The sequence below is a fragment of the Mangifera indica genome, chromosome 15 (assembly GCF_011075055.1).
Source record: "Mangifera indica cultivar Alphonso chromosome 15, CATAS_Mindica_2.1, whole genome shotgun sequence".
Lineage (NCBI taxonomy): Eukaryota > Viridiplantae > Streptophyta > Magnoliopsida > Sapindales > Anacardiaceae > Mangifera > Mangifera indica.
In genome coordinates, this window is record NC_058151.1 from 11,440,886 (window position 1) to 11,459,828 (window position 18,943).

The following is an 18,943-nucleotide window of genomic DNA, read 5'->3' on the forward strand; positions in this document are numbered from 1 at the left end:
CGAGGCTCGGCTCTGCTCGGTTCGAGCCCGAAACGAGCTCGGTTAAGTAGAGCTCGATCGAGCTCGAGCTGGCTTGAGTTGGCTCGGTAGATTTTTTTTTAAATTTTGTATACAAAACAGCGTCGTTTTGATTAATATATATTAAAAATGACGTCATTTTTATAAGAAAAAACGAGCCGAGCCGAGCCGAAATGAGCCAAGCAGAACGCGAGCCCGAAACGAGCCGAGCCAAGCTGAGCTCGAACTCGAGCCGCTCATATATGAACTGACCAGAGCTCGAGCTGGCTGCGAGCCGAGCTCATCTCGACTCGAATCCAACCCTAGCTGTAGATAATTAGTTTTTTTTTTTTTTAATAAGCAATGATAATAAATCAGTATTTAGAGAAATACTTTTCCCTCATCATATAAAAAGTTGTTATATTTGTATTAGAAAATAAATTAATTTCTTTGAAAACAAAAAATGGTTAACTCACGTAAAATATGACTAAAAAATGTTATAATATATTTGTAACCATTCAAAATTTTTAAAGGTAATTTAATATTTAAGAATTCAAAGGATATACAAAAGAAAAGACAAATAAGTAAAAAACTAGATTAGAGATGTATTTATTTTCTTCTTTGCCCTATCCCCTAGGGATGATCAAAATTTTCCGGTAATTAAATCAAATCAATTTTTAAACCAAAAACCGAACCAAAAAATAGGTTATTTGAAAAATTAGTTCGGATATCGGTTCAAAAATATATATAAATCGAATTTTCGGTTTGATTACTGGTTTGCTTAATTTTCAAAACTGGTTAACCAACCAAACTAGTTTTTAAAAATTTAATAAAAATTTAATAAAATATTAATAGAATATTGAATATATTTTCAAAAAATTAGAAAAAAAATTATAAAATATAATAATTTTTTGAAATTCGGTTCAAAAATTAGTTTACCGAAATTTCGGTTCGGTTAATTGATATTTTCGGTTCAATTTAAAATCGGTTAATCTTTAAATCGATTCGGTTTCGGTTCATGATTTTCTCCAAACTAAAAATTTGGTTTGATTCAAAAAATTAATAAAACAGTTCAGTTAACCGGTTTTGAATACCCCTACTATCCTCAATTACAAGGATTTTAACTGTATATATCTTTATCCTCATTTGAATCCCCATTCTTATCAAGAAACGAAGAAAGGTGGATCAAAGAACCGATTTGGAGGGTCAAATTGTCATCTTTATTTTGAAATCACTCAAATTACATTAAATGTTATGGGGATTATAATAATCATCTAAACGGGTTATGGAATGATGATTCAGGAAATAGTTGGAGCAAGAAAGAAACGTTAGTGTCAGGGTATCACAGACAAATGAAATATATTTCCCATAATTAGATTTATAACCTTCTTGAACCAAGTAATGATTGTAATCTTCCAGGAATTATCACAACAGAGGAAGAAGATGACATTCGTGAGTTTGTGGTGCGTTCAAACCAGTCCATCTCATACCCCATCAATGACAATAGTTTTGGATATGTTGGATGGCTGGCAAGAAAACTTGCCAATCCCAAGAGAACCTCATCTGTCTTCTCCACCAAAATCCCCAAACACTCTTCCCAGGCATCTCCATCAACACTGTCTTGCATCAGTGGAACAACCGTTCAAAGATCTGACTAATATGTGAAATGTATGATAACCTTGGACCTTTTTTTTTTACATGGAGAATGTAGGTATAGAGAGGGAGGAGAATACTGAACATTTAGCTGACAATTTTACATGACCATTCAATTTTGAGAGCACAAAAGCTTCAATCCTCAAGTTCAATATAATGAAGATAAGTTTAAGTACTTGCTTGCAGCTCCAAATATGACATCTCAGGAGATTAAATGCTTTTGTTGTAAGGGAATTAGTTTCAGAGCTTGGTTAATTCAAAGGCACCTGCACCCGCTCAACCCAGAAGAAAATCTGAGGAAACAAAAAGTTTCTTTTACGATGTATAATACCGAACAAAGTATTGCAGCAAAATTCAACCTAGACTGAAACTTTTACTCATCAGATTTACATCAGTCTTCAGTAATGAATGAATGAATTCTGGGAAAGTCATCCACAATCCGGAACAATGTCCAGAAAGAAATTTCATATCAATTCTACAATTTTAGATGAGTAAATGCCTTCAAGAGAATTGAATATCATAAGATTTGATGCATACAAGAAAAGCTGGGACTGGGAATAACTGGCAACTGGTTACAAAATGAGCAGTAGTTAGCCGAGATGATTCTGCAAATGTCAATGAAAAACAATGTGCAAAGCAGTCTGTAATTTTACTTTTCAGTTCAATACAATTCAAAATTTCTGAAAGTAAATTTAATGAACGAACAAAGATTACAAATCTGCACAGAAGAGAAAAATAGATACACTTGACATATTAATCCATCATTGGCAAGATGACCACATAATGAGCAACCAAATACAAGGGTATCGGTATTCATCTTATTTCTGACAATTAAATCAAATTCTGGATCAAATTTAAATGCAAAAGCAAGAGCTAATGATAAGTTAAAAAAAAATGAACGTGACATATTAGATGAAAAAAAAAAAAAGCCTAAAGAAAAACATCCAGACCACCAGTGATTTTCCAGCTTTTATTGATGAGCTACTTGTTCCAAATCCTTGCTGTACATCCCATTTCCGCGAATTTAAAACCAGTCTCATGAAACACTAGCTCAAACAATATTCATCTGTCCATCAAGCAATACCTTCACTTTACTTTGAGGATCTCAGCCATGAATTGGCAAATTAGAAGAGATAAATAATCATGAATCATCTTTACGTCAGTTTAATATAAATGCATTACTGCCTAGATATCTGGTACCACAGTGGTACCAACCCACATCCTTAACCTAACTCTTAATCTCTACTCTCAAATGGATCGATCACAGAACGTTATAGCAAAGCTTTTCTGTCAACCAATCTCGAAAATTGGAGTTGGACAGAGGGCTACAAAACTCATATACTGAGTTTCTTAACTGGGAGAGAAAAATTCAGGTTCTGGAGTTTGGCAAACGATGTTCCAGCTAGTCCCCTTGTGTACCAGTATAAAGAGTTCAAAAGGTGGAAGTATATAACAAACTTTAACAACTGGAAGGTACCAAGATAGTCCAAAGAGATTAAGATGGATGAATTTTGAAAAGTAATTTTTTGAATTTTAACTATAATTTCTTCATTCTAGGTTAAGAGTTGGTTTTTAGGGCCAAAAAAAGATACATTCAACACTAAGCTCCGTATAAACCAAAATTTGAAGATGTAAATATGTGCTCAGAACAGAGTAAATTACACATTATACTCATCAAACTCTGCCATGATCTAAGGCTAAACTTTCCCTGGTTGAATCTGAAACATCAAGATTTATCAGCTACTTAATAAAAAGGAATAAGGTGGCTGAGTTTGACTACCGTGTGCATAAGAAAAGGCTCACATAGTAAAAAAGATACACAATGCTGCAGAGGAACTCATTGCGTTTTTTAAGCTTGAGTTTACATAATTTTGCTTACACTTAGAAAGTTCCTCACATCAAACTTTTACAAATTTTGCCCTCAGTGCAGGAGATTGTCACCAAATCACTGAAAATGAAGTTTGTTCTACATTCAGAATGCAGAGTGCTGTGACATAACAATCATTCTATCCTTTTCCATTAAGATAAAGAAAGTAGGATACCTTGTCTCTTGAGATAAAACCAAAATTCAGGTCCAAAAGTTAATGCACAGGCAAGCTTGTTTATATTTCAAGCATGCCCCAACATCTCAGACACATTTATTCCATCCATGTCTGCATACATGCTAACTAGAATAAGATGTCAGAGGAAGAACATAATGCAAAGACTAAGCCTTTAAACAATCTTAAAATCAAGAAATTTTACCAGTTAGTAAAACACCAAGGTAACGGACAGCCACGAAATTTTCATTCCATGGCACATCGACATCATTTCTCCAATGAGTTCACAATTTAAGAGGTTCTAGCACATAGTACATCCATTAGCTAAATGAATTTCAGATTCTTTTTGTCTGTTTTCTTGCAGCTCTGCCTGCAAAAATCATAAGCCAAAGAATTAATAGATTAACTCAATAGAAGTGCTTGCTTATGCCACCGTTTCTGAATCAAATGTGGTATGTTAGAAGCAAAATTGTGAAATATCAGTTTGAAATAGTCAGCAAAAATACAGATGGTATTTCTTCATGAGTTTTCCACCAGTCTCATTAAAAACTAGTTTAGAAGAAGCAAGATTCAGGCATTTCTGATGAAAACAAAAGTTTTAACACTTACCAGTTTCACTTTCAAATCTGTGATTACCCGCAGTCTCTGATATGCAAAAAACTTCAATGACTAGAGAAAAAAAGCCCCCACACACACGTCAGAGAAGAAAAAGAACAAGAGAGAGAAGTATGAGAAGTGCATCAGACTCAAGTCTAACAATGATTACAGTAAACTGGTAGATGAATACCAATAATACAGGAAATTGAAGTTTTGAGAATACTCACTCCAAGTCTCTGCATTTCAAGAGATCTCATTAACGCTTTTCGTTTAGTTAAAAGATTCTCAGTCCTTAACTTTGAAGGACGTCTATAGTTCTTCCCTCGGTAGATAATGATGGCATGGCCTTCTTTTATCTTGTCCACTGAAACAAGAATTCCACCACTTTCTGCAACCAATGATTTTGCAGTATAAATAACTTGACCAAAAAATCTCTGCAAGGTAACCACCTTCACAACTTCTTTGTGCTTCCAGTGCTGATGCAGGCCTTCTATCACCCCATCAAAGACCCCACGTCTGCCTGAAGACAAAATTAAACCAATATTTATGACCAGAGAGACAATGGAGAAGCACAGAGCACAGTAGCAATTAGGACTGATTTTCACAATGTGAAGCACTTGGTTAAAGCCATTAAAAATGAATCATTTGATAGAATTAAAGACCAAAGTATGAAGCCTGTGTGTTACACATCACATCAGCATCAACTATGAGGCACCCAAAAATTATTTATAGAACTGCCACTGAAAGTGGAGTCTGACAAGAATTCTTAAGAATGGTCAACTAGCATAAACACTTAAATACATTAGCCAAAATAAGATTGAAACAATGATGCCAGTAATAAGTCCAAAAAAGACAATGCAAAGTAGAAGTTTTGTCATAACTACCAGGAGAAATATACAGAAACGCTTAATAAAAGCATCTACCACGATGACTGGAGCTAAAAAAAAATGCTTTCAAATTAGGGTAAAACCTACGTTAAAGACAGCCAATGGAAAACACACTCTAATTAAGAGATTGGAGGTATAATATTTGTGAGTCAAAGGGTATAATCAAGTAAACTATAGGTCAAAGTCAGTGCCGGGATAAATGAAATAACTTTGTTGCCACTGCAGTATCCCATAGAGCCCCATACCAAATTGCAAACTTAAGACAATTTTACAAATAGGCAGTTCCATGTTTCAGCAACGAGTGATGAGACCTTGAGGTTAATTTCAGACTGTAAACAGAAACTAACATAAAGCATGGTCAATCTAAAAGATCACTAATGAGCAAAGAACATGACCAAAAAGTTAGCATTCATCCACAAATGAGTTTATTGATCAAGAAAAGTAACTCAACAACTATATAAGGTAATTCACAAAAAGAAGACCATATCAATGACTTATCCAGCTATAAGATATCATAGAGAAGCAACAGAGTTTATATGCTTAGGGTGTGCGTGTGTGAGAAATATTCTAACTTGAATCACAGAAACTTATCCTATACAGCAATTTTTAAACAAGTTATTCTACAAAGTTTTATAGAGTGCTTCACCTGATCGCAAATTTTAAATCAAAAAGTAAATTTACAGATAACTGATCATATGGCAGTTTAAATATCTAACCACAAAGTTTAACAGCTCCACATTGGTGTTCAGATATCAAGTAAAAATACTAATATCTAAATAGAGGGAAAATATTGCCTCACCAAGCACCAAGCTACCATTCATCTTTAGTCCCATCTTACGAAGACATTCTCTCTCCTCCTCTGTAATCAATTCTTGGTCTGGATCCTGCTCATTGGGTTTCCACAAAGAATTCAACTTTGATAACGCTTTTGCTGACCGTTGTATCTTGATGTTAAGCTGCAAAACCAATAATGAGTATTTTCACAGAAACAGATATCATAGAATAAGAAGATAGCTCAAATCTTACAATGTAAAGCTTGTGTTCTTGTTTTTTCAGTTCCCCCTCTAATTTTACTTTTTCCGCTTCAAATTGAAATTCAGACTCTCCATTACGCTTTTCCAGATTTCCAAATTCAGTGTGAATATCATGGAATTCTGATAAAGTTCCTGTTTTGCTAGACCTTCCCAGTGGTTCATCTGGCACACAGAAAGTTTTGATTGCTTTAAGACGTGCACCTTCTTCATGAAGCTGGCATCTTTTGAGCTCCACTTCTCTCTCGACTATCAAATTTGCAACATTACTTGGAAGAAAGTCCTTGCCCCTATAAAGTATTATATAGAATTTATTACGCAGCAACAGAACTCCTCCAGTGAGACACTGCATTAGTCATTGTTAGAATAAGTTAACATCTGTAGAAATTAATTACATACACATGCATGATGAGCATGCAAAGCAAAACAAGCATAGTGGCAAATGGGGGCAAGCATACTGGGCTTTGAGATCTGGCAGCCTACACCATACAACTCCCTGAAACAAGCATTTCAAATCCAAATCTCAAAGCAATTGAGAAAGTTGATAATGTGGTCTGATCACAATAACAGTATCATAGCAACCACTTGATATGCAGTAATATTATGGTGCTTCAAGCAAAGAAAGAAGCAGCAATAGTAGTGCTTAGATCAAGAGACCTTATGCGTGGAGACTTAAGAAGCAGGGCTACCCTGTCCAAAAGTACAGGAGACCAATATCAACCTGATGTCGCCTAATGATGTGTAATGGCATGCCTAGAAAGCTTGCCTGCAGACTAAACAATGGGCTACTTTTGCCTCAAGATATTTGTAAAAGGATAAATTAGAACAGGTTATGGATGTCACAAAGTGACAGCGAAACAGATTTCCATCTGGTCTAACTTGCCTTAAGCTCATCAGCCATTTGCTCATTGTCAGTGTTTGGAATTCCCCACTTCACTGCAATTTTTGCTATTTGGCTTTTCTCCCACAATTTTAAGATAGCAGCAGCTAAGCCTTGAAGTCTTCTGTTCCTCCCTTCAGAAAATAATAGTGGATTAAGAAACTTTACAGACAAAAGCAAAAGCACAAATAAATCCAATGCACATAATCAATTTTGTGAGGCACATAATCAAATAAATCCAAGCACAAACATAACAGTAAAGTTTATGAAGTAAAAAATTATGTGCCTCACAAAACCACAGGCCCACCACAATCATAAAAAGTTTACAGTAGGCAAGACATACCAAGGACAAAATGAGTTGGTAAAGGGTGAGCTAGCTTCCTCAAGTATGTCAATTCATCATCTGTCAGTTTTGATCTACCGGCTGGTGGACAAAGTCTAAATGGAGGCCTGAATCCAGGAACCACTTCCGGAAGCAAGTCTGCATCTACTGGCAGTGGCTTCCACATCCACCAGTCAATAAAGCGAGGACCTAAGCCATCCAATAATCTATCACCTTCCCTCTCATATAGTGACCTATCTATTGATTGACATCTAGAATTTTCTTCCATAAAAATGCTAGTCAGCGTATAGTCCTCTTCTCCACCTTTTCCACACACATTTCCATCCACAGCAATTGTGTTAGAAATCAAACGGGAAATATTAACCTTATTTTCTAAATTCAAGCAGCTTAGTTTTGATGAAGGTCTTTCTTGACCACCAGCAAAGCATTGATACATCTTCAGAGAAGATCTTGAAGTCAACTCATAATCCTCTCCTCTGTAAATAACAAGGAAATCTTTCCAAGTCCAAATAACCAAACCTCCAGTCTTCAACTAGTTATAAAAAAATAAAAAATAAATAAATTATTATATCATGCAAAGTCTATGTTTATAAAATTGTTGCTCACCAATAATATTTGGCAATACAATTTAATACACTCAATTGCAAAAAAGCATAGCATCAGATAAACCTTTAAAGTGCTACAAATTCTGAAGGTAATACATTTAACCTATTTCTCACCAATAATTTTAGGCACTACAGTTTAACAGAGTTCTCAAAGATATTTTCCTCTCCAGAACTCCTAAAATGGAATTAAGGAAAATAAATGAAGAAGCAGTAGGACTTGGCATCACAAAAGAATTACAGGATAAACAATTTAAGAGGAAAATATATAATATTCTTAAAGATGGTACAGGCCAACATTATACATATACAAAAGTGAAAATTGTTTAAATAAAGATTAAAATTGTGAATGTGTAATTTTAACTACTTCAGCAAGCAAAACAATAAAACAAATACAGAAAAAACTCATATTCCTAAAAATCTATTATTCAGATTTAGTCCTCTAAACGCATTCTTTCTATATTCATACTATCTCACCAACATGAAATTTAGAATAATTTTTCAGTTCATCTCATAGATAAAATGAACAATCCAAAAAATCAAATATATTCACCAACACAAGAGTAAGACAAAGTTAACAAAACCAAACCTCAACAATTTCTCTTGCTCTGTCCATATTTCGACACAAAGGAAAATCAAACCTCACTTTAACAAGCTCACTGTTTCTCCAACCCAACCTAATATCATTAACAACACTCTCAGTCACTCCAGCTTTCTTCACTTTCACCCACTTCCTCATCTTCTTGGCCTCAATTCTCAATCTCTCAAGCAAATCTTTGTGAAGACACATATCCGCTTTAGTCATCACCCTCACTTTCTTCATCCTCCTCAACACAAACTTATCGTCCTTCAACCAAGGCATTTTCCCGCCAAAATCTGTCACCTCCTCCCCATTATCAACCTTTTCCAAACGTCCCCTGAACTCAAACCTACCAAAATCTTTCTGGGCATCATTCAAAACTTGCTCTTTTTGAAGGTTTTCAACATTCCTTATAATATTTTTCATGGCTTTGTTGCCTCTAACACCGCTCACTTTACCAGTTAAAGCCCTGTCAACTTTTTCAACATTCTTGTTCGTTTTGGGTGGTGAAGGACCGATTGTTTGATGCGATTGGTGAAGGGGAGAGGAAACTATCCATGGAGGCGTGGGATCTTTAACTGGAACCTTGGGTTGTGAGAGGGAGACATTTGGGTTTCTGAGTTCGAAGGTTCTGGGAGAGGTTTGGTTCGGGTTTAAGGCTGATGAAATTGGAGGATAAGAGCGAATTTGGAAGGAGAAAAAGAGAGTGGAAGGCATGGGTCTGAAGACGGTGAGTTTTCACGACTCAACACCGCTTTGCTATTATCGTTCGTTTGCTCACATGTCAAACTCCACCTATGTGAACAGAATTCTGTGAGATAAAAATATCTGGAATTTCCCAATATTAACTTATCTGTTTTATCGGATATTTGGGAATAAAAAGTAATTAAGTTGAACACCGATATCATGTACATATTGTCATGCCGTAATTGACTTCATCTTTGTCTGGACTATGGCGAATCATCCAGAAAAACACGATTTATCTAAATGAATTGCTCATTTGGATGACAATGAGCAAAGCACTGAGGGATGATTGAGAAACAGAGATAGCACCGTAGAAGGAGAGACTTTGACAGAGAGTGCAGGAAAGTGTGGTCATTTGTCAGAAAAACTCATTGAACTATTGAAGCGTAACCATAAGAAAGTATAATTTTTCAAAAATTAAATCAAAGTATAATTTTTTAAAAATTAAATCTAAAAAAAATTATTAATTTTTTTAATTAGATAAAAAATAAAATAAAATTATATTTTTTTAATATAATTAATCAAATAATTATTTATAAATTAATATTTAAGTTTTTTTTAAAATAATAAATAGAAACTTACAAAAAAAAAGCCAATTTTAGGTGTGAATAAGTCATTTGGCCTTATATAAACAAGTATATACATATATCTCATCATATAATTAAATAATTTTGAATTAAAAATAATATAATATTCAATCATATGATAACAAATTATATACATATATATTTATTTATTTACTCTAAAATATATACGCATAATATTATTCAAAATTAAATAACCTCTTAAAAAAATAGTATATACATTTTTAAATACATAAATAGATATATAATGTGTCATCATTTAATTTAATGTTACTTTATTATTAATTTAAAATCACTCAATCTATAATAATATATAACTGTTTACGTAATTAAAAATATGTACATATAATTTTATTACATAAAAACTTCATATATTATGGCTTAAAAAAATTTAAAAAAAAAAAAACCTCAAATTTTGGTCGCAACTTTACCATGGAGAAAGATTCAAACTCTGAAAGAATTTGGCCAAAATTTTGCTGATTTCAATGCATTTGTTTCGTTTCTTAATCTTTCCTGGCCTTTCTGTTAGCGTAAAGAAAATGGTTTGCAAGCATGATACATTAGTATGAGAACTTTCTGTCAAACTTCTATTCAACTCTATAATAAAATATTATGAACTCAAGCAGAAGCAGCAGAGGAAATAAGAAAGAATCAAGATCTAGGCACCTTTTTTATTTTCTGATAGACTAATACAAGTTTGGAGAAAAATATCCTTCACTCAAAATATGATCCAAAAATTGGACATTGGAACTTTTTTAAAAGAGCCTCATGGTCCTGGCACTTAGGACTAGCAGTAAAACTAATACTAAGGGGTGGAAACCTCCCCCTGGCACTGGAAAAGCTTATTTCTTCTCTAACACCACTTTGCAGCCATGGACACTAAAGAACACTAAAAGGGCGTTTGGTTTAGGTAATATTTGATTACTAAAATAGAAAGATTACCTTGAAGATAGATTACTTAGAAGATTACTAGGTATAAATGATTACTATGTTTGATAAAATTTGATAAATATAAATAATTATTGTGTTTGGTTAAAGGTAATAAAATATTACTAATAAATTATTTTGCTTAAATGCCTTTAAATATAATTATTTTTAAATATTTTTTATATTTTTTATCATATTAATTAAAAATAAATTTATTTTTATCTCAAAAAAATAATAAATAATAATTTTTCTATAATAAACTCAAGATTACCCCAGTAATCTTTAAATACCTAAGGTGAAGGTGGTAATTAGATTACCACCTATATTACCTGCCACGTCAGCATTGGTAATAGAAGATTACTGTAATCTTTTATTACTGATAAACCAAACAAGGGAATAAAAGATAGATCAGCAAGATAAACTTAAAAACCGTCAACCAAACACACCCTAAAATCAACATGATTTATATGCAGAAGATCAAGTACATCAGAACAAAAACCAACCAAAGGGCAAGTCTAACCAAGATAAACATCGGATATTTTCGAAGATGATTGATTTAAGACAAGCACATGCATATCACATCGTTTTCCCATCAATAGGATCACTAAGGGTTCCAAGCATCCAATCCATCCATATTGTATAATGGCCATAGTTATGACGGTATGTGGTGTGATGAATGGTGTGGTAGGCAGCACCCATCACAGGCCATATCTTGCCATTGATGCAATCATGAATGTTTGCGGTCCATATAGCTTCGAGAAATAATAGCCCTATATGTGTGGTAAAATGAGTTGGAATTATAAAGAGTGCTATAACATGTGGCACTGCCTGCAGTATACCATCTAGTGGGTGAAATGCCAAACCTGAAATAATGAAATACTTTTCGGTCATGAGTTCAATTAGCTAGATTAGAAAAGCCAAATACAATGTTTAAAGCAAAAAAGACAAATGAACTAAAATCCCATCTTTGAAGAAGAATTTAGTCTTAGCATGTAAACAATTCCATCTCTACATATCTTTAAACTAAGTCATGTTTAATAGGAAACAAGACTCAAAGCCCCTAAGAAGTTACTGACATGACTTCGAAGTAGTGACCACAACAGTTCCCTTATTTCCATCAGATTAATAAATTATAATTACAAATATTTACCTATAAGGATGAGTATATATGGTCAGGTGGATTAAATCAAACAGAGATGTAAATTTTCAAGAAGACTAAGAGAACCAAAAACTAAATTAGGATTTGGTTCAGCAAGACAAAGATTGATTAGAATCAGAATTTTAACTGCCACTACGTAAATTTCAGATGTAATGGAATCACCGTTTTAACCATCTTGTTTCATTTATTAAAATTTGCACTATCCACCAATATGATCACTTATTTCAGTAAATAATCTCTACATATATCTATGTTGAGACTAGCTTACCTGGCTAAGGCATAAGATACGAATTCTATTTCAAACTCCATTGAATGATAATTTCAGATCCAATGACAAATTTCTGGATCAAAGCAGACAGCAAACAAGATGTGGATCCAAAATGCTTCAACCAGCATCAGCTTATCAGAGATGACCAAGGACTTTTTAATAAGATAGTTGCCGGGTTTACTTGATAGTTCACACAAATCCATTTTATAAAAGAGAATAGAAAATAAAATAGATAAAATTCATAGCTGTGCACAAGTCAGGCAACAGAGCTATTGAGTTAATGATGGTTACGAAAGGTATATTATTAGCAACCAAGAATTCCACTACCAATCAACCCATTGAAGCCACTGTATCCAGCTGAAAATAAAATTTGATGACCATAAAGATAAGAATGACATGCATCAACTGAGTATAGGATGTTTGACATAACAAGAAGAGAAGAAATTAACAATCAGGACTGGAAGGTAAACCTGGAAGATGTATCTAAACAAATATAAGGCACCAATATAGATGGAACTGCATTTCATCATTAATAGAAGCAAACAACTTTCAAACTCACTAAATTATTCCTGTCTACATTATGCCTTTTTGTTTGGAGAAGAGTAATCGTATATCTTATGTTCATTAAAATTAAAAAGTGGATACAATTTGGAATTCAAGAATCATCTTCTCTAATTTATTTTTTTAATGCTTTCCCCAAAGTGACCCTTAGCCAAAACTCAGGAGTGGAAAAATTATAATTTATTATATATTCTGGTTACCAGTGAACTTATAATCAAATTAAAGAAAGAACAAAACATGTTCACAGAAACAACATAAACCATGGAAATCAAAGTTGAGAGATTAAGAGCATACCAGCAAATGGAGAAAGAGTATTCTGCTTGTTGTAGATGTGATGGGTTGCATGAAGATGCTTGTACAAAAATTTAATGTCATGCAACTCTCTATGCATCCAATAAATCCCAAATTCCACAAATACTAGATAAATGGCTAGATACACCAGGTAGCCAAGCCAACCAACATCAGTTACTCTAGAGAAACACTTAGTCCATCCATTTTCAACCATGTACTCAGAAAGGGTTGGAAGGGCACAGTACCAAGGCATGGCTTTCATAGCAACGTATATTTGCAACAGCATGGCCTTTGTAGAAGGAATGGCATCTGTAGGAGAATTTCCAAAAAGAAAAAAAAAAGAAATCATCTTAGGCTCTTGTAGAAGAGACTCTCATCAAAATATCAGCATACAATTAAAGACAACGCCAAGCCAAATTTCGAGAATATTGCATGACTCATTCAGCCGAGAAAGAAGAATCATGGCCATTTTACAGAACAAAAATCTTTAAACAAAACCGCAACAGTTGAAAGTCACATCAAATTAGAACAGACATCCTTAAGCTATCAGGTAACACCAAAAAGCTAGGTAAAAATTTTTTAAATGGAAAAAAGATGAACAAATTTTAGGTGACAAATAAAAAAGTGACAAATTATAGGTGCAGCATCGCATCCATTTACCAAAGGTGGAAACAGATTTGAAGTCAAATATGCTTCTTCACGTCACCAATTTACTAAAATTGGAACAAAGATCGATAGCCAAAGAAAGCGAAAGGCAATCCACCATGACATATTCTATGTATTGATTGAACAATCAACTAATCAAAATCAATTACCATTTTGAAGACAACCCATCTAGTCTCAAACATGCATTTCCAAATGCAAAACCAAAACTCATTCAAAACATGATTAACCTAACAAAGACAATCAAATTTAAAATTTAACTTTACAGAAAGACCATCGTCAGTTCATAATAAAGAAACAAACCCAGATTCAAAATAATCATACCAATAAAAAGAAATAAATCTCAAATCAATCCGAAAACTCCCACGCTAAAAAAGAAATAAAAATAAAAGAAAATACCTTTCGGGACGTAAACGTTTCGTTTGTAGTAGTAGATGTAGAAGCACCACAAGAATCCAGAAATGAGGTAAAGGAGAGAACCAGCAAGGTAGTTACGAAGCCAAGTTTGGAGGACATACGGGAGTGGTTCCCACAAAGAAGAGGGCAACAAGAAGCGCAAAACAATGCGGTTATAGAAAGTGGTCTCCTCCACAAAGAGTTGCAAGTAATCGTCCCCCATTGGTGACTTTTTCCAGCGGGTCAGAGTAAGGAGCCGGAGATTTAGAAAGAGAGAGAGAGAAGAGAGGCGACAGAAATGAGCTGGCAATTTTGTTTTGTTTTGGTTTAGAGATTCTTATCAGTGAGGTGTAGTTGTTAACAACAGAAGAAGGCTATCAGAGACGACAAGGACGACAAGGAAATAGTGAAAATCTAATGTGTACGTGTCAGATTTTCGGACAATGTTACACGCTCCTACTATGTTCTCCCATGTACCTTTACATTAATCTTTGGAAAGGGTAATTATAGGTTGCATCGACAACCATTACAAGAAAATAGAATTTTTATTTTTCACACAATTATTTTGCTATTTTCAATAAATTCTCCCCTTTTTATAAAGAATTAATAATTGGTAATACATTTGAATCCTCCACTCAAATTCAATTTAAATTTATTAAATTAAAATTAAATAAATTTAAATAAAAAATATTTAATTTAATTTAATTTTAATTTTAATTCATAACTCAATTTAAATAGAATTTATAATTGTAGTGTTAACTTGTTGGTGCGCTGTACATCATTCACTATAAGTCCTTACATGCATGCATTCCAGATTCCACTGAATTTAAGGTTTTGATGAGCCTCCACGTGCTCCCCGCATATGGTCTTTGGTAGATATATAGTATAATATATATTTATTATATCATGGTTTTCTATTTTTTATTTTATAATTTTATGAATGGAGTTGTTTTTATTTTTAATTCGTGGATTTTTTCACCCATGTGAGATCATTTATTTAAAAAATAAAAAATATTTTTATAATTTTTTTTATATCTTTAAAGCGTTATTATATAATTAAATAATTTTAAATTAATAATAAATTATATAATAATATATTTTTTATATATTTAAATTATATATAACATTATTTTTTACTATATAATTCATCTACTTTTCATAAAAAAAAATATTATGTATACTATTTATATATATAATTTTATACACAAATAATGATGTTTTATTATATGATTGAATAATTAAAAACTAAAGATAAAATAACACTTAATCATATGGTGATATATTATTATTTATGTATAAAATTATACACAAAAATTATACACAAAAATTATACTCATAATTTTATTAAATATAAATTATTAAAAAATACCCTGGCTGCTAGTGACACACTAGAGTTCTCTCTAATTTTAAAACGCTGAAAGACTTATTCCACTCAAGATTTAATGTAATCCAAACTTATATCCATTAACTTTTAAAAACTCAAATACTTACTCACTTGTTAAATTTTATTGTTACTATCGGAGGTAAAGTCATCATTTAAAAATTTTATTTAAACTCATATTTTAGTATTACCCTCAAGTTTTAAAATTTTTATTTCTATCCTGTAACCTCATAATTTCCATATTTTAAAAATGACTTTTACCCCTCAAGTCTAAAATTGCAGAGCTCTCATATTTTTCCTATATACGTCACTCCCCTAGATTCTTAGAACACTTCATTTTCACTCTTATTCTCCCTAAGGTTTTCAAATCCTTCTCTTCGATGACCGTTTGTCGTCTTTGACCGTCAACTCTTTCCTTCCCATCTTTTTACTCTCTCCTAATTAGTCTCATTTCTCTTTCTGATTGTCTTTATTGAAGACGAATAAAAAATTGCTTTATCTCCAACAAAGCAATTTCGTCTTCGTCTCGAATGAAGGTGGTCAGAGAGTCAAAGAAGAGCAACTAAGAAGGTAAGAGAGAGAAAGTCGATGATCTATGACGATGATTGGTCACTAAAGATGAGGATAAAGTTGAATAAAGATGAAAATGAAGTCTTTTAGAACTCTAGGAGGCAACGGATATAAAAAAAATAGGAGTTTTACAACCCTAAGCATAGAGGAGAAAAAATCAATTTTTAACAATAGAAATTTGTAAAGGTAGGGGTAAAAATAAAAATTTCAAGAGGGTAATTCTAAATAAAGTTTAAATAAAATTTTTAAATAAAAATTTTATTTTTTATAGTAATAATAAAATTTAATAAATAGATAAGTATTTAGATTTTCAAAATTTAACGAGTATGAGTTTTAGGTTTACTGTAGCCCTTGGGTGGGGATAAGTCTTTTGGCCAATTTTAAAAGGGAAATTTTAAAAAATGGCCAAAATGCCCACCCATTAAGCAAAAATACCCAAAATCACTATTTTCAAGCCAAAATGCCCAAAATCACTGTTCCAAAAAAAAAATGCCTATGACTTTTTTTAATACCAAAACTACCCTTCCCCTCATATTTATATAACTCTCCCACTTATTATAGGGTTTTAATGTAATTTTAGATAAATATGAGGGGTTTTTGGATATTTTACATTATAAAGGCATTTTGATATTTATTTATTTATTTCAAACTTTTTCTAAAATGTCAAAATTACTCTTCCCTTCATTTATATAACTCCCCTCACTCATTATGGGGGTTAAAATAATTTTAGATAAATATGAGGGGTTTTTGGATATTTTACATTGTAAAGACATTTTCATTTTTCAACTTTTAGAATTCGAATTTCAGTTCCGTTTTTTCGAATTTCACCGTTTTATGATATATCGACTCGTATTTTTCAGATTTTTGAAGGATTTTCCATTTGTTGCCATTCTAGGGTTTTTCAACTTTTACAATTCGAATTTCAGTTTCGTTTTTTCGGATTTCATCGTTTTACGAGATATCGACTCATATTTTTCAGATTTTCGAAGAATTTTTCGTTTGTTGCCATTCTAGGGTTTTTCAACTTTTAGAATTCGAATTTCAGTTTCGTTTTTTTGGATTTCACCGTTTTACGAGATATCGACTCGTATTTTTCAGATTTCTGAAGGATTTTTTGGTTGTTGTCATTCTAGGGTTTTTCAACTTTTAGAATTCGAATTTTAGTTCAGTTTTTTCGAATTTCACTGTTTGACGAGATATCGACTCGTATTTTTCAGATTTCCGAAGGATTTTCCGTTTGTTGCCATTCTAGAGTTTTTCAACTTTTAGAATTCGAATTTCAATTTCATTTTTTCGGATTTCACCGTTTTACGAGATATCGACTCGTATTTTTCAAATTTCTGAAGGATTTTTCGATTGTTGCCATTCTAGGGTTTTTCAACTTTTAGAATTCGAATTTTAGTTCAGTTTTTTCGAATTTCACCGTTTGACGAGATATCGACTCGCATTTTTCAGATTTCTGAAGGATTTTCCGTTTGTTGTCATTCTAGGGTTTGAGTAATTATACGTTTTTTTTTGTTTTTTCATGACAAGATTATTTAAAAAATGAACTCAAATACGATACACATCCATATATAACCACAAATAAAGTATATCATACACATATGAACATACAATAAATATATACATCTAAATATAGGAATAACGATAAATATACATCTGTGAGCTACTCGATACAATGAAAATACAACTGCGTCGCTAATCGTCTCTGGTAGAGGGTCGATGTAACTGTCGGAGTAGAAACGCATGAACCAACATCCCGGAGAATTTGGTTTCGGGTAAACGAAGGAGATACCCGAAACATGTCCTCTCAAATAGTCGTAGCTGATCTAGGGTCAATGTAGCAGTAATCCGAGATAATGCGGCACGCTGTGCACGACATATCGCCTCTGCCCGGAAGTGTCTGGTCTCGTCAGGAATTCGCAGCTCGCTGTCAACCCGTCTTCTTTTACAAGAAATATCCTGAGACAATGTAAAAAATTCGTTAGACATGAGTAAAAACAAATATGTAAACAAATGTATACGTGGAAAAAACATAAAAAGATGAAAAATATCAAATAATCAAAAAGGAAATGACAAAACTTAAAAAACAAGATTGGGAACCCTAGAATGGGAACAATCGAAAAATCCTTCAGAAATCTGAAAAATACGAGTCCATATCTCGTAAAATGATGAAATCCGAAAAAACGGAATTGAAATTCGAATTCTAAAAATTGAAATAACCTAGAATGGCAACAATCGAAAAATCTTTCGAAAATCTGAAAGATAAGAGTCCATATCTCGTAAAACGGTGAAATCCGAAGAAACGGAATTAAAATTCGAATTTTAAAAGTTGAAAAACCCTAGAATGGGAACAATCGAAAAATCTTTCGAAAATCTGAAAGATAAGAGTCCATATCTCGTAAAACGGTGAAATCCAAAAAAACGGAATTGAAATTCGAATTCTAAAAGTTGAAAACCCTAGAATGGGAACAATCGAAAAATCCTTCAAAAATCTGAAAGATAAGAGTCCATATCTCGTAAAACGGTGAAATCCGAAAAAACGGAATTGAAATTCGAATTCTAAAAGTTGAAAAACCCTAGAATGGGAACAATCAAAAAATCCTTCAGAAATCTGAAAAATACGAGTCTATATCTCGTAAAACGATGAAATCCGAAAAAACGGAATTGAAATTCGAATTCTAAAAGTTGAAAAACCCTAGAATGGGAACAATCGAAAAATCCTTCGGAAATCTGAAAAATACGAGTCCATATCTCGTAAAACGATGAAATTCGAAAAAACAGAATTGA

General features: G+C 32.7%; 2 protein-coding genes across 11 annotated transcripts; both read right to left on the reverse strand.

The window, feature by feature from the left end:
• Nucleotides 1-1,350: 1,350 nt before the first annotated feature.
• LOC123197860 (chloroplastic group IIA intron splicing facilitator CRS1, chloroplastic) lies at nucleotides 1,351-9,708 on the reverse strand. 9 transcript variants are annotated; one of them, XM_044612330.1, is made up of 11 exons: nucleotides 8,619-9,708; nucleotides 7,428-7,959; nucleotides 7,088-7,218; nucleotides 6,200-6,550; nucleotides 5,973-6,129; nucleotides 4,514-4,806; nucleotides 4,299-4,358; nucleotides 3,895-4,059; nucleotides 3,693-3,803; nucleotides 2,188-2,255; nucleotides 1,351-1,943 (listed from the first exon to the last, which is right to left on the reverse strand). In XM_044612330.1, exons 1-8 carry the CDS (start codon nucleotides 9,324-9,326, stop codon nucleotides 3,991-3,993), a joined length of 2,301 nt encoding a protein of 766 aa, XP_044468265.1. In that variant the 5' UTR covers nucleotides 9,327-9,708; the 3' UTR covers nucleotides 1,351-1,943; nucleotides 2,188-2,255; nucleotides 3,693-3,803; nucleotides 3,895-3,990. The 9 variants fall into 9 exon arrangements, with proteins under 9 accessions (XP_044468265.1, XP_044468266.1, XP_044468268.1 ...); XM_044612331.1 differs by lacking the exon at nucleotides 2,188-2,255; XM_044612333.1 differs by lacking the exon at nucleotides 2,188-2,255 and having other exon boundaries at nucleotides 3,693-3,818.
• An 870-nt stretch (nucleotides 9,709-10,578) lies between these two features.
• Nucleotides 10,579-14,601, reverse strand: LOC123197378 (delta(7)-sterol-C5(6)-desaturase-like). Of its 2 annotated transcripts, XR_006497868.1 has the most exons (4): nucleotides 14,206-14,599; nucleotides 13,147-13,452; nucleotides 11,312-11,727; nucleotides 10,579-10,826 (listed from the first exon to the last, which is right to left on the reverse strand). XR_006497868.1 is itself a non-coding variant. In XM_044611643.1 (3 exons), the coding sequence occupies exons 1-3, from the start codon at nucleotides 14,423-14,425 to the stop codon at nucleotides 11,441-11,443; spliced, it is 813 nt and encodes a 270-aa protein (XP_044467578.1). In that variant the 5' UTR covers nucleotides 14,426-14,601; the 3' UTR covers nucleotides 11,313-11,440. The 2 variants fall into 2 exon arrangements, 1 of the variants encoding a protein (XP_044467578.1); XM_044611643.1 differs by lacking the exon at nucleotides 10,579-10,826 and having other exon boundaries at nucleotides 11,313-11,727; nucleotides 14,206-14,601.
• Between the last annotated feature and the right edge of the window lie 4,342 nt (nucleotides 14,602-18,943).